At 42.9% G+C, this 14034-nt stretch overlaps 1 protein-coding gene across 4 annotated transcripts in view; it reads right to left on the reverse strand.

Moving 5' to 3' along the window:
• Window positions 1-399: 399 nt before the first annotated feature.
• RGL1 (ral guanine nucleotide dissociation stimulator like 1) overlaps window positions 400-14034 on the reverse strand; it is a 239082-nt gene continuing 225447 nt past the window's right edge. For all 4 annotated transcript variants that reach the window (XM_014850298.3, XM_014850296.3, XM_044757665.2 and 1 more), the window contains 4 exons: window positions 13827-14013; window positions 9708-9962; window positions 5480-5594; window positions 400-2799 (listed from right to left, as the gene is read on the reverse strand). In XM_014850298.3, the coding sequence (XP_014705784.1) occupies window positions 2612-2799; window positions 5480-5594; window positions 9708-9962; window positions 13827-14013 (745 nt within the window). In that variant the 3' untranslated portion in view covers window positions 400-2611. The remainder of the gene's footprint in view (window positions 2800-5479; window positions 5595-9707; window positions 9963-13826; window positions 14014-14034) is intronic.

Raw genomic sequence — 14034 nt, forward strand, 5'->3', positions numbered from 1 at the left:
TCCTTTCTCCATGGAGGAACTCCTCGCTTCCAGAGCACCATGGACGGTATCTAGATTTACACAGATGGTAACAATTGCAGACTGGGGGAAAGGCTGTCAGAAAGAAGGCAAAGAACTACCTTAGATCCTAACTTTGTTAGATTTTATAGGAAGTGTCCTCTACCACCTGACTCCTAAGAATAGCAATCTAGCAAGGCATCATATCTTACTGCCGTTTCCCAAGGACGTCATTCTTTCCCCCAAATGCTCCTGATACTTGCCAGTGGAGAGGATCCCCTCCTAACTCTGCCACTGGCTTTCCCTCTGCTCCCTCCAAGCAAGCCAGAGGGGGCTTCCAAAAAGCTTATTGACGTAGCTGGCACCCAGAACCCACCTGATGAATACGCCAGATACAAGCCCTTTGGGTTTGGCAGCACATGCCAACCAAGTCCCAAACCAGTTTATTAGTTTAACCAAAAGGTAAACAGATGATGGAAATGCAGAAAGACAAGCATGCGAGCAGCTAAAAGCATTACCCAGCTGTCCACCAGGAATCAAATTTAAGACATTTAAAGTGGCATTAAATAAATGAGGCTATGTTTTATCTACTTGGAATTTCCATTGTCTTTAAAAAAGGAAAATATATATATATTTTACATTGCAGTATATAAATCTAGACTCTACATGTACAGTATAAATACACGGGGCGGGCACATGGGCACAACATCTATGTCTTGGTGACAACCTAAACCACGCTGGCAGTTCTATATTTTCTTTTTGACTTTCAAACCAAGAAATTCAGGCTGAGGGTACGTTTACTTCAATCTCCATGATGTCTAGCACCCAGGCCATCTCTCCTCTAAGCACAGAAGCACGGATCAGACAAGCCTCGAAACAGGACAAAGTGCTCTTCGACTAGTTGAAACCCAGTCTTGACAATGCGCAGTCTGATCTCCTAGGAAGATGAAAGGACACTGGAGGGCCTCCTGGCTCATTCTTTGGTCCACTGCCACAAATCTCTAAATGGTCCCTGGTGTTTCTTTCGGATTTCATATGGCTATTTACATAACACAAATCTCACACAACCTTTGGGAGCTGTCTTACAGGATTAGCAGGAAAAGAAACCCTCCATGCTACAATCTGCACTTTATATCTGGGTTTGTTCTCTTTATTTTTGGAATAAAAATTGGTATTTTGAGACCTTTTTTCTTAAAAAGGACAACATTCTGAAAGTGCTTCTTACCCATGTCAACATCCCACATATGGCTTTTTAGTTCAGCACAGCTCAAATTTGGAAGGGAGAGGGTGACGGGATTACTAGAGACAAAAATGTCACTTAACAGTGACACTGTGAGAACAAGTGTGGGGACCAGAAAAAAAAAATGTTATTGATTCCATCTGGAAGAATGTACCTCTTTAGAAATGATTTAGATCATGTACATAGCCCCACTTCTTTCCCCATGAACAGGCGCAGTAATGCTATAAAAGTTAATAAGTAAAATAGGACGCTGCTATCAGCAAGGAACACCTTCCGAGGGGCTATTAACAGAGCAATCACTGTTCAGAAATCTTTCACAGGCTCAAAATAATCAAATATAATCAATCGCAGTAGGAATTTCTACACCTGAGGAACAAATTGCACATAATATAGAGGCACTACAGTCCAGATGGCAAAAGACTCCAGACACACAGTTTTCCATGCAAAAGGCAATTGAAAAAGGCAATGAAGTAGTGGCATTCCAAGACAGAGAAGAGTCCCACTGAGTCATCATTCTTTTGCGCTTTCTTTTCTGGCTGATAAGTTACCAAAGAACAAAGCTGTTTGTGCAATAATGGTTGTGATATGTTCTTTAGCGGGGAGAACAGAAACACAATGCGGGGGCCAGAAATCCAAATGGGCTTGTGTTGACTCCAGAGGTGTCGTGATGGCTGGACCAGTGGGCAGACGGGCCTCGGAAGCTCCTCCTTGCCCTCCCTGGGGCAGCAGAAAGCGGCAGATGCAGACAGAGGTCAAGAGCCACCGGCTCATCCAAACCCTTTCCAAGGTGGCCTTTCATTCAGCCGTGGCAGTTCCAGCCTCTGCGGTTGTTCTTTTCTGGTGGCACTTTATTGAGAAAGTAGTCCTCTCCCTTTATAAAAATAGCTTGGACTTCTTGTAATACTGGCACAGAGGACACTCTGGATTCCTAGGACTGATTACATTTACCTGGAAGGTATGAGACTAGGTTCTCAGTTCCTTCTACTTCCCTGTAAAAAGTGACCTCAGCTTCCTAGGCCATTGTGCAAATTTGTTTCTCCATAGTCCAGAATATCCCGTAAGTCCCTCATATATTTATATACATACACATACACACCAAATATGTGTACATATATATATTTATAAATGTGGATAATTTTTCATTTCAGTCTCAAATAGGTCAAAGAGAATCAGCGAATCGTTCATCTTTTTCATGTCAAATTCATCTCTGATTTCCCCACAATGCCTATCACAGTGCCTGGCACACCAGAGGTACCCAATAAATATCTGCTGACTTCACCAACGATTCTCTAACACTGGATGGTAGTTGCAATCACCACGGCCTGTTCTGGCCCCACTCTGCCTTTGGCAAGCAGGGGCCACTGGTCCCTCCCTTCAGAGGGTGATTTTGCTGTGTCTGTTGCTCCAGCAGCCCCGTTTAGCAGTCCTGGGCAATGTCAGGCTGGTCCGGCTACGCAGCTTCACTTGCTCTTCCATGGAGTTCTTTTTGCGCAAAATGAAGTCAAAGTTCACTTGGCTGTTCATGGCATAAAAGACATTTGCGGAGTCTGGGATCACAAGTTCTAAAAAAAGATAAGGAAAGAGAAGGTAGTCAGCTTGTGTAGGTCAGCCCAGCACTGGCAGACCTGTGGCAGGTAGAAATTTTGCCCAGTCACAAGTCTGGGACTATGGCCCTTTGTCCCTGGAATGTGAACTCAACCAGACAATGACCACTCCCCAAAAAACTGCTTCCAACAACTTAATTCCAATTCCAAAAAACGAAGTGCAAATACGAACTTAGAAATTTAACACATGAATTAAATGTTCAAATACAGAATGTTTTAGCTATAAGAAAGTGCAATAGGAAGCAGGAAGCAGAGGCCAAGAGAAGTTAAATGACATTCCCAAGATCACAGCCAGCAGACGAGAGAGCTGGGACTAGAACCCCAGTTTCCTGCGTCCCAAAGTCCATTTTCTATTCTACTCCGGCATGCAGCTTTTCTCAGAGACTAAGAGAATGACGTGGGAAAAAAGGAGAAAATCGACAGCCTCTTCCAGAACTCTTTTCTTGGAATATCCAAATATTTTTTGAAGCAATCCCAAATCAAACCAGTATTTTATCCCTTGCTTCATCAAGAGTTTGCATTTTAATATTAAATAGCATCCATGTAAGATAGTGTATATCTGTTAACATTTAAACTATTGTCTACTTCAATGATTCCCAGCTACATAGCTTCAATTTCTGAACAAGGATTACTCCAAGTATAATATGAAATTATCAAGCAAAATTATTTAACTCACTTTTATTTGTAAAAGAAAGTATATCCTATTTAGCACTAAGGGATAATGGGTATCTAAAGAAACAAAGAAGGAATAAAACAATGTAAAATGTGCTAGTCTGGCCTTGTGACAGTGGAGGGGGGAAGCCAGCTAGTAGAGGCAGCTGATGCCAGAAGTGGCTTAAGTCAACTTCACGTTACCGTCAAACACTGAGATTCTACAGCAAGACTGATTTCATGAGGTTCTAGGTAACTCTGGCAGATTTCGCCCAAATGTTCCACAAAGAACAATTCCCTTAAAGCGTCCCCAATCTCCTTCCCACATGTTGCACATAGACCTCACAGCTATGTGTCACTTAGCGTATCTCCAAAGCACTTTCAGGTACATTATTGCCTGTTATCTACACAATCGACCCGTGATGTATGAAGAACGAAGGGTATTGTCTCCATTTAACTAGTTAAGGACCAGGGTCAGGGAGGTCAAGCAGCCTTCCTGAGACCACACAGCTGGTGAACAAAGTTGGACCCTGGCTGCACCTCGGGACTCCTGTGTCTTCAGACCCACCAGACTCACCTTAGTGTTTGTTTTGTGGGCAACATGGTAAAACTCAAGAAACTACTTTTTAGGCTTAAGATTTTAACTATAACCACATTCAAAGATATCTTATAACTAAGAAATGTCTGCCCCACAACCTAGGGCACAACTGAATGAATGAGAAAACTTCCAAGAGGTTGTTGAAAAGAATTTTCTCAGAGCCTATAGCTTTTCATCTCCAGGAAAAGGTACTGCTCTCATTTCAGCCACTCTCCTCTGGCCCCAAGATACAGCCCTGGGCGATCTGTCCGTCAAATGGAGTATGAATAGCTGCTCCCTTCCTCCCCCAACTTGTAAAAGTATTTCTCTTTCTTTATAGGGGGCTGCTTGTTTGTGAACAGCCCTATATGAAGATTTGCACTGGTTAGTGCTGGGTCTGTCAGCAGACTGGGCTGGCCTCAGTCAACAGTATTTGCTGCTCCTTCTGCTCTTCGGAAAAAAGACTTATTCTGACTGAGTCACCTTCCACGATGTGACAGGGTATAGAGGAGTTATCTACCAGCTTGGCCCTCTTCTCAACCCCAATTCAAATAAACAAATAGATACATTCAGGGTGATTATTTGCCCAGAATTTTCATACAAAGGATTTCTTTAAATAATGGGTTCCTAGGCATACTGAAGTATTTCATAGATCACCAGTTCTTTACCTCAATAGTATGAGGTAAAAAAACGCTTCAAATTCTGGGGTTGGAAGCTTTGCGACTTGAAGATTAATCATAAATACAGATAAACTGAAAGATAAACTTATAAACTCTCACAAATGATTAACTGAAACAATGAGAAATTGTAGCACGAGCTGCGACATTTCAGGTTCGCACAGAACTTAGACGCATATTATTGGGTGACGGAGGTGCGTGGCCAACTGCAAAGACCCAACAGACCCCCCAGCTACCCCCACCTCCTGACACAGGGAGAGACCTCTTCCTAGAAGAATGCTTGATGGGAAGCTTACAAAGAATGGGCAGGAGGAATGCTCAACAAATTGTAGAAAAAACAATCGTTGAGGCGACAGCCTGAGACACTTAATTCTACAAGCGAGGTGACTGCATGGTTCCCCACACAACTCTACTCTTGCACAATTAGAAACTCCCACTTGGTTCCATTTAAAAAAAGATATCAGGGGGCCAGCTTGGTGGCACAGTGGTTAAGTCTGCACTCTGCTTTGGTGGCCTGGGGTTCATGGGTTCAGCTCCCCAGAGCAGACTCACACACTGCTCATCAAGCCATGTTGTGGGAGCGTTCCACATATAAAAAGAGAGGAAGATTGGCACAGATGTTAGCGCAGGGCCAATCTTCCTCACACACACACACACACACACAAAGACAGTGTATCCCTTTTCTGTCTTCTAAAACTGGGGCAATCTGCCAAGAGAAGGAACACATGCCCACCTTTGTCCTCCGAGATGACCTGCACCAGCTCATACTCCTCAGCCGGGTCCGATTCCAGGTTGTGCTTCAGCATTGCCCTCTGGATCACAGCAGGAGTTTTATCCTGGCTCGTCAACTGGAAAGACAATGAATGGGTTTGTAAAGCGTTCAGCTTCATATTTCCTGAAACAGTTCTCTTGACCCTCTATTCTTGCTGTCAAGTGTCTTTCTGGGAGAAATGGCCCAGTGGACCAAGAGCAGAACTCCTGGGTTCTAGTCCTGGCTCTACCCTTAGTAGTCAAAAGATGTTGGTCATCAACTCTTTCAGTCATCTCCTCTCTCAGAGTCACAGTGTCTTCCCCTATTCAAATAGAGAGGATGCGTGCCTTGTCTATCTCCCCCACCAGCTGAGGTTCCAACGAAGGAATATATATGAGGGCATTATGAAAACGCATGACATTTTCAGTCCTGGCCAAAATTATCCTTACCTGTTGAGCTGCTGCTATGGCACTGGTGACAACCTGTGGGTCAGAAATGGCCTTACTTCTGCACACTGACCATTTCAAAAAGCACAAGTGGCTCTAGATCCAGTAATCCCACTCCTAAGTATTTATCAAGAGAAATGAAAACATATGCCCACGAAAAGATTTGATCACAGCAGATTTATTCATAGTAGCCCCAAACTGGAATCAACCTGAATCTCTGTCAGCAGGACAACTGGGGAAACCTGTAGTATATTCACAAGAGAACACTACTCAGCCCCTAAAGGGAACTAAGAAGTGAGACACGCGACAATGTATGAATCTCAAAAACATCTTGTTGAGCAAAAGAAACCAGATACAAAAGATTATTCTTTCAAAAACAGGCCAAACTAAGCTGTGGCATTAGAAAACTCCCTTTCACTAACCTAAGCCAAACTAAGGTGAGGGGGGATTGCTGGAACGGGTACAAGGGAATTTGGGGGGGATGAAAATGTCCTTTATCTAGACTTGAGGTGGTGCTTACATAGATATACAGTTATTAAGACCCAAAGAACTGAATACTTGCGATCTGTGTATGTAATTGTACGTAAATTATGCTTCCATAAAAATCAGTGTGTTCAAACATAATAAATCTAACATTTCTTTAAAAATTACAAGTAAAGGTTCTCCTCACTCCCAATTCTGACTTTCTCCCCTTTTTCTCTGCCCATCAGCCAACTATCTGCAAGGTGTTCAGGATAACAGGAAAAGAGGGCTGACTTACGTACCATCCCTTGGGTGATTTCTTTAAACGTGAAAGAAAGCAGAAGAAAACACAGATTATTCTTACTTAAAAATAAAAGCTGTTCTCACCAGGAGGTAAGAGGAGAGACAGCCAAAAAAGAAGTCTAATTTCTTCCAAGAAACTCTGTCATTGAGAGCCTGAGGATGGCAGGGCTAGATGTTTCCCTCTGGTCTGGGGCAGCAGCCCATATTTGCAATTCAATAAACAACATGCATTACAATGGGGTCCTTGTGCTCGACAAAGACCTTGCTCATTTGTCTATTACCACAACATCTGGCGTATCCGTTTACAAGGGAGAAATAGATGCACACAAAATTCTGAAGGAGGAAAATATGTTCTTTGATAGTCTGAAGGAAATACCCCCCACAGCTGGATCAAACTGGACTAGGAGCACGAAGTTAAAGGAGAAAGGACACTACCTGGGGGATGGATGTCAAGCTAAGGGTGTTAATGTTAAGTTTAAATGTCAAGTTTAAAAGTTTAACGTTAGGTTTATTAAGTCAACTTTAAACCTACTTAGGGAGAAAGCCAAGCTACCTTCATTTTCCTTAACTTAAACTTCCCCAGGTGTGTCCAAGCGAGGCTGGGCTGGCCAAGGGCTTTCCTTGAGTGTTTATTACTTTGTACCATAAAAGCTACTAATGACCACAATTAGTATTAACAGCTCAATCATGCAGCCTCATGCTGATATACTGAACCAGCACTGTCTAGTAGATATATATAATGTGAGCCTCATTTCTAATTTTAAATATCTAGTGGCCACATTAAAAACGCTTTTAAAAAGGGAAATTAATTTTAATATATTTTAATCTACTACATCTAAAATATTATTTTAGCATATAATTGGTACAAAAATGGTTAATGAGGTATTTTACATTCTTTCTTTTTTTTGCTCTAAGTCTTCAAAATCTGGTGTACATTTTACACTGACAGCACATCATAATTTGGACTATTCCCATTTCAAACGCTCAATTGCCATGTGTGACTAGTGGCTACTATAATGAACGGCACAGGATTGAATGATGCTTGGTTATTACCTTGAGGCACCTTAAACAGGGAATACAAAAAATTCCCTGTGCCCCTCTCCTGGGGTTAGTTTTCTAACGGCACAGGTTAGTTTGGCCTATTTTTGAAAGAATAGACTCCTGCAGTATGCAATCTTTTGTGTCTGGGTTCTTTGGCTAAATGTGACATTTTAGAGATTCATCCACGTTGTTATATGCATCGGTTCTTGGTTCCTTTTAGTTCAGGGACACCACAGAGTTACAGAGGTGGAACGAACTCCTCTGGCCAGCATATGTAAGAGAAGCCATGTGAATAAGCCACACTGAAAATACAACAACATTGACCTTGGCTTCCCAGTGCTTCTCCTACCTCTCCAATGCTCCTTGATCAGTCCCTCCCTCACTACCACTAGAGCTCTATCTCAACCTACACTGGCTCCCTGCAGGGCTGTACCCACCCAGGGGGGCTGGACCACTCCCAGTATTCAACCCCAGCACTAGCCTAGCACCAACCCATGTTTCTGATCATCTACTAGACAATGCCATCTGGATGTCCTACTGGTACCTCTGATTCAAATGCCCCCAACCTCCTCCAGTAGTTCACATCTCACCTGGCAGGGCCACCAACCACCAAGCCGCCTGGACAGCCTTTAGTCCTTCCTCCTCCCCCTCCCCCACACCAGTAACTGAAAAGTTGGTAACTAAACAAACAGATTCTACAATTCTACCTGATAAAAATCTTTCAAAAATCCATATTATCTCTAGCCACATGACCATCATTCAAGCCCTTATCATCTCCTACATGGAATATGATAGCAGCTTCCTGACTTGCTTCCCTACCTCCAGTTCAGCCCCTGCACTCCAGCATCAAGTCGCCACAATGCCAGTTAGTTTTCTAATGAAAAAATGTGATCACTACCTTAAAAGCCTCCAATAAGACCCTATTCCCTGTAGGATTAACATAAACTCCTTCATGGGGGCCCTAAGCCCTTTACAATCTGACCTGACCTCTGTTAGAGTATTTAGGACATTTTGAATAATGCTTTTTGATTATGAGTTCCTCAAAGACAGCAATGGCTCGGTCATCTCCCCAAAGCCTGGTCCGATGACTAGTACATAACTAATGTTCAAGAAATATTTTATTGATTCAATGAATGCTTTAGTAGAGATTTTCTTTAGAATGTTAAAAGACAGTGACTCCATATCATTTATGTCATATTCAGAGCTGACTGGAAGCACTCAGTGTGCCCTCAAAGAAGACAAGTGATGAAGATGAGGAGAGATGTAGGATTCACTGCAGGATTTTACTGGAAAGGAGAATCTGCTTTTTAATATATGATATGTCCTATAAACTAAGGAGTCTATTCAGTAATAAACACACCAGACTTACACACCCAAGGTTATCCCCAGGAGAGGGTCCAAATGCATTCCAAAAAGACTGCCATTATTCAAAACATCTTTGGGATTGTGCTCAGAAACAGTTTTTCCAAGAAGCTCAAAAAGGTCAGTCTCATTTATTTATAAACATAGTCCCTCATGGACTTGAACTGCATTTGCAGCTTGATCATCTGCTTTACTACGTTTGATTCCAAATGACTAAAAAAGAAAAATTCACCACCACGGAAGACATTGCTAAGAACGCAGGGCAATTCAATGATAAATCCAGACATGTAATTCCACAGGAAGACTTCCAAGGTGCGCAGCAGTGGCATCCTCCTTGGAATACATTTATATTGGCATCCAAATTGATAGTTTTCAAAAACGTGATACAGACCTGGATGAATACGTTTTAGCAATTTTTAAGATGCAAAAGCTATATCCTATATGCACTGCTGGTGTGTAGGTTTTTATATAAATACATTATTAGTCTGTACCCAGGGAGATGTGGGTGTGCATTCATTTGGGACGTATTCATGTTGGGTGAATGTACGTGTCTGCAGAATACTGTGCGTATTCAGGTGTCGGTCTGAGCGCCTCACCATGATGCTCTTGTACATGTTGCCGTTGTTGTCCTCCACACTGATGCGGATAATGCAGGTGTCTTCGTTCTGTTGGTTGTAAACGGGAGGCAGCACTGTCGAGGTAATGGATGTCACGGACACGGAGCGCTTGTGGATTTTTGGGTTGTTGTTGCAGGACGGAGGGGAGGAGAGGGGGTTGATTAAGGACGACATCCCTGAGGAAGTTGTGTCCATGGAATGGATAGAGGAACAGGATGAGGAAGACTCGGAAAGCTGGAAGAGTAAACACACCCAGAAGAAAACGGAGCTGTTAGAACCTTGGCCAACACCGCGCTTCACAATTTTCAAAGCAGACGTAGATGCTGAGAAGAACAAGTTATTTCCTCCACAATTGCCCACAGCACACAGGCATCTTGTCTCTGGTGTAAGCACCCCCATGGCAGATGCCTATCAGTGACACAGTGCTTGACCTGATCACTCTACATCCACGTGAGGAAGGTGGTTCTCGCACTTCCTAGTTTTTAGCTGCTCTTAAGGAAGTCTACCAGCAGATGGCAGCAGATACTAGAAACCAGAGGCAATACGGGCTCCCAAAGGAAACAGGGAGCTTTACAAAGGACGGGAGGAAAGCCTTACCAACAATTTATCAGTCTTACTGCCTTGAGCAAGAATGATGCTTGACGCGCCCACAGAGATCATTTTAATTCTGACTTCATGATCAGATTTTGTAGCAGGAGAGAATTGTCTATATTTCTTAGAAGTTTCTAAGATAAGGACCATAGATTACACAACTCTGCAGGGAACATTAGTCCTGGAAAGGCCCTGGAGATCGGCTGGCCCCTTCCCTTTCTACTGCTGAGGAACCTGAGCCAGAGAGAAAACCGCTGACAGCACCTCCAGGACTGGCTCCCGGGTTTCCTTACTCCCATGGCCAGGTTCACAGAGCAAGGGTGTAGCCAAGCCCCAGACGGTGCAGTGTATGGTGTGTGGTGAACAAACACAGTACACCGTTACCTCGGTGATGTTCAGCACTCTGAGGTCTGTGACGAGCTTTCACATATCTTACCTATCTTGTGAACAAAATGCAGAGTGTTATAAAGATGAAGGAAATAAGATTCAGAGAAAGAGACTGACTTTCCCAAGGGAACACAGCCTATGAGCAGCTACACCACTTTCCACATTTGCTTCTAGAACCAACTATTCACATTTTTATGTTGTATATAAAGGATAATTAAGGAATGAGGTGCTACAGTTAATGTGCTTTTCTGATTAACTATACTTAGTTATCATCTGTGCAATTCCAATTACCAAAGAAATAGGATGCCCAAAATTCACTCAGTAGTGTTCCAAAAAATCGTTAAATTGAGTCATTTTAAGCATCAGTTCTTATTGCAGAAAATTACAAATAATTTCTCAGAATGAGTTAAGCTAAATTATACCACATTAATCCTATAAAATAATCTGGAAGTCAGTTTAAAAATAAATAACTTACTAATTTCTTTCAAACCTATCTACCTTTCCATGGAAACAGAGAATAGATATTTGGCTTTCGGATTATCCAGTTTCCAAGTAAAATGGAGTCTACTCTATTTTATTTCCTGTGGATTTCTTCTTCCTCCGGCATAGCTATACACAAAATTCTACAGCATGATTAGTTTAATTAGAGCCAGCAAGCTGTTGTGACAACTCCGATATGTAGGAGTCTTACTGTGGCTCAATCATAACTTGGTTTAGTTACATTTTTTTATGTCCCCAAATGAATCAACTTAGTGGCTCAATTTGAGGGTTAACTGATGGTGGATGATTTTACTAGCCTAACTCTGCTTGCAGGTGTACCACACAGTAGCCAAGAGGGTCCATTTTCCAGTTCTTGGTTCAAGTTCTTTCATCTTTCTTTTCCTCCACATAAATCCTTTTCCCTTTGATAGATTTTCCACGATTTTAATGACATTTATAATTAAGATAAAGCCTTGAAAATGCCTGGGTTACAGCAGCTCTAAACAGATCACCTGATGAGCCCTCAAATTCTTGTTGAGAATTTAAGTAGTGAGGAGCAAATGTGAAATAAATGTGTAGAAATCACAATCAGGGGATGGAAGGAAGAGAAATGCAAATTACACTTCACTAAAAAAGGGACCTCACAGTGTAGCCAGTGGGGAAGGCAGGGTGGGTTGGAGGGCTGCAGGATCTCGGAACAGGAAGGGACGCTGGAGTCACCCAGCTCCAGCTCTGCACTGAGCAGGAGCCTGAGGCCTTTCCAGTTAACATTCAGGGATTCTGCAGCCAGCCCAGCAACTAGGTGCATCCAAGTCAATTACTCATTTTTAAATGCACAGAAATCCATGATTCTGAGAGAGATTCATCCAAAGAATAAAAATTCGTGACATGTACAAGAAATTAAAGAGCCGATGTGATAAGAAAAGGAGGAGACAAAAAGGATGAAGCAAGGGGCGTGCAAAGGACACACAATGGACTTCTGCAGAGTTTTAAAAGGGATGAGCTGGACCTATGTACACACCCACCACACCAACATGTGCAAATGTGATTCCATCTCCTTCCTGGACAGGGAGGAGTCCCACAAAGATGTGGGCAATAACCTCAATTATCACTTTTGTACAATGTCCATCATCAGAAATGGGGCCTACAAAGCATAAGAACCTGTCAAAAGGTGAATGACGAGACTTCACTCCCGATTTTGACAAATTCAACGCTGCTTGTCAAGTCATGGAGAATGATTACACTGCTCGCCTGGGAAAAGCGCCTGAGAGAAGAGCCAGTCCACCGGAGTCTGAAGAGCTTTTCCTTCAATATTTGGAGCATTAAAGACGTGTCCCCAGATTTTAAAGCAGAAAGATGAGAAATCCAGCTGGGGTAGCATCTGAGTCATCTCAGTCTAATGAGTCCTGCCTGGACTGGCTACTTTGTGACAAAGTCACTTGAGGGTTCCCAGATTGCTGCTGTTGCTTACAACACAATGTGAATGGCACACAGATCCCCTTGCAGAAGGGCAGATACAAATGAAAGGCAGGAATTGTTACCAACACTCTACCTCACTGGCCCAAGCATAAGCTAAGGGGCCAAAAGTCACTTACACATCAAGTTTGGCCAGGCAAAATCCTCCCCGAAACGGTGTAAATTCTAGTTATGTTAAAGTTGACATCTCTGATCCAAGCTCCTTGACCAACAGATTGAAGCAGATGTGTATAGAAGATTAAGATGGATCTTTGTTTTCTTTTCATTTATTTATGCAGCCATGGAAAATGGAAACTCCCTATGTGAATTCTTTGATCACCTCTCATCACTTTCCTTTTTTGGGTATGTGGTAAATTATCTCACTGTTACTGATTCCTCACCCTCCCCTACATCGATGCGTTTTGTCCTGTGACTCCACAGTTCCTCCATAAGAAGTGGGGTATAGCTCCCTGCCTCGTTTATTTATGTGGGATTTGGCCACAGGATTTGCTTTGGCCAATAAAATGTTGGTAGATATGACCCCAGTGAAGTCTTGGTGTGTGCTTGCAGGGTTAAGATTACCCCCTTGCTCATCCGTCCTAGCATGCTGAGAGCTTGCTCTGGGTAGCCCATTACTCCAAAAAGAATGAGAGGCAGGTAGAGTAGACCTGGACCAAACCCATGGCCAAGGGCCAAGCCCAACTCAAATCAACTAGCCTGCAGATGCAGGACAGACAACAAATGGTTGCTGTCTTAAGTCAGTGAATTTTGGAGTGGTTGCTATGCAACATTATTATGGTAAAAGCTTGGCTAAGACAAGGTGTGACACCAAGAAGCTGACACATCTCTGTCTCTTGACTTTCTGCTCCTTACAAGAAAATCCCACATTTCCTAAATAAAGTATAGCTCATGTTACAGGTCACAGTCACAGTCCTTCAGTTGCCTTGGGATGTGGGTATGGAACAATATTTCAGAGGCTAGATGAACAAACCAACATGTTCATTGCTTTTAGACCTGTCTCTATAAGGAATGAGTCCCCAGATAGAACTCTGCTTTTGACACCTCTTAAAAACATGACTTTCAAAATACTGTAGAGTGTTAAACCTGAAAACAGACATTCCTCGTATGGCAAACACGATGTCAGGTGCCTGCATTAGGAATTACGGAAAGGGATTAAGCATATACCTTTTTCTGAGGATCATCAGGTGTGTCCATGGGAGTGAGAGAGCCCTCCTCAGCCTCTGAGTGGTTTGACTCGCAGGATGACACACTGACGGAGTCCATGCTTTCACCAGAGCTGCCACTGGCAGTGGACTTGGGCTGCTCTTTGGTGGGAGTGCTACTGGTGATAATGTCCGACCCCAGAAACAGTCTGCAGAAAACATAATGCCAG

This window comes from Equus asinus, chromosome 25, assembly GCF_041296235.1.
Source record: "Equus asinus isolate D_3611 breed Donkey chromosome 25, EquAss-T2T_v2, whole genome shotgun sequence".
Classification (NCBI taxonomy): Eukaryota; Metazoa; Chordata; class Mammalia; order Perissodactyla; family Equidae; genus Equus; species Equus asinus.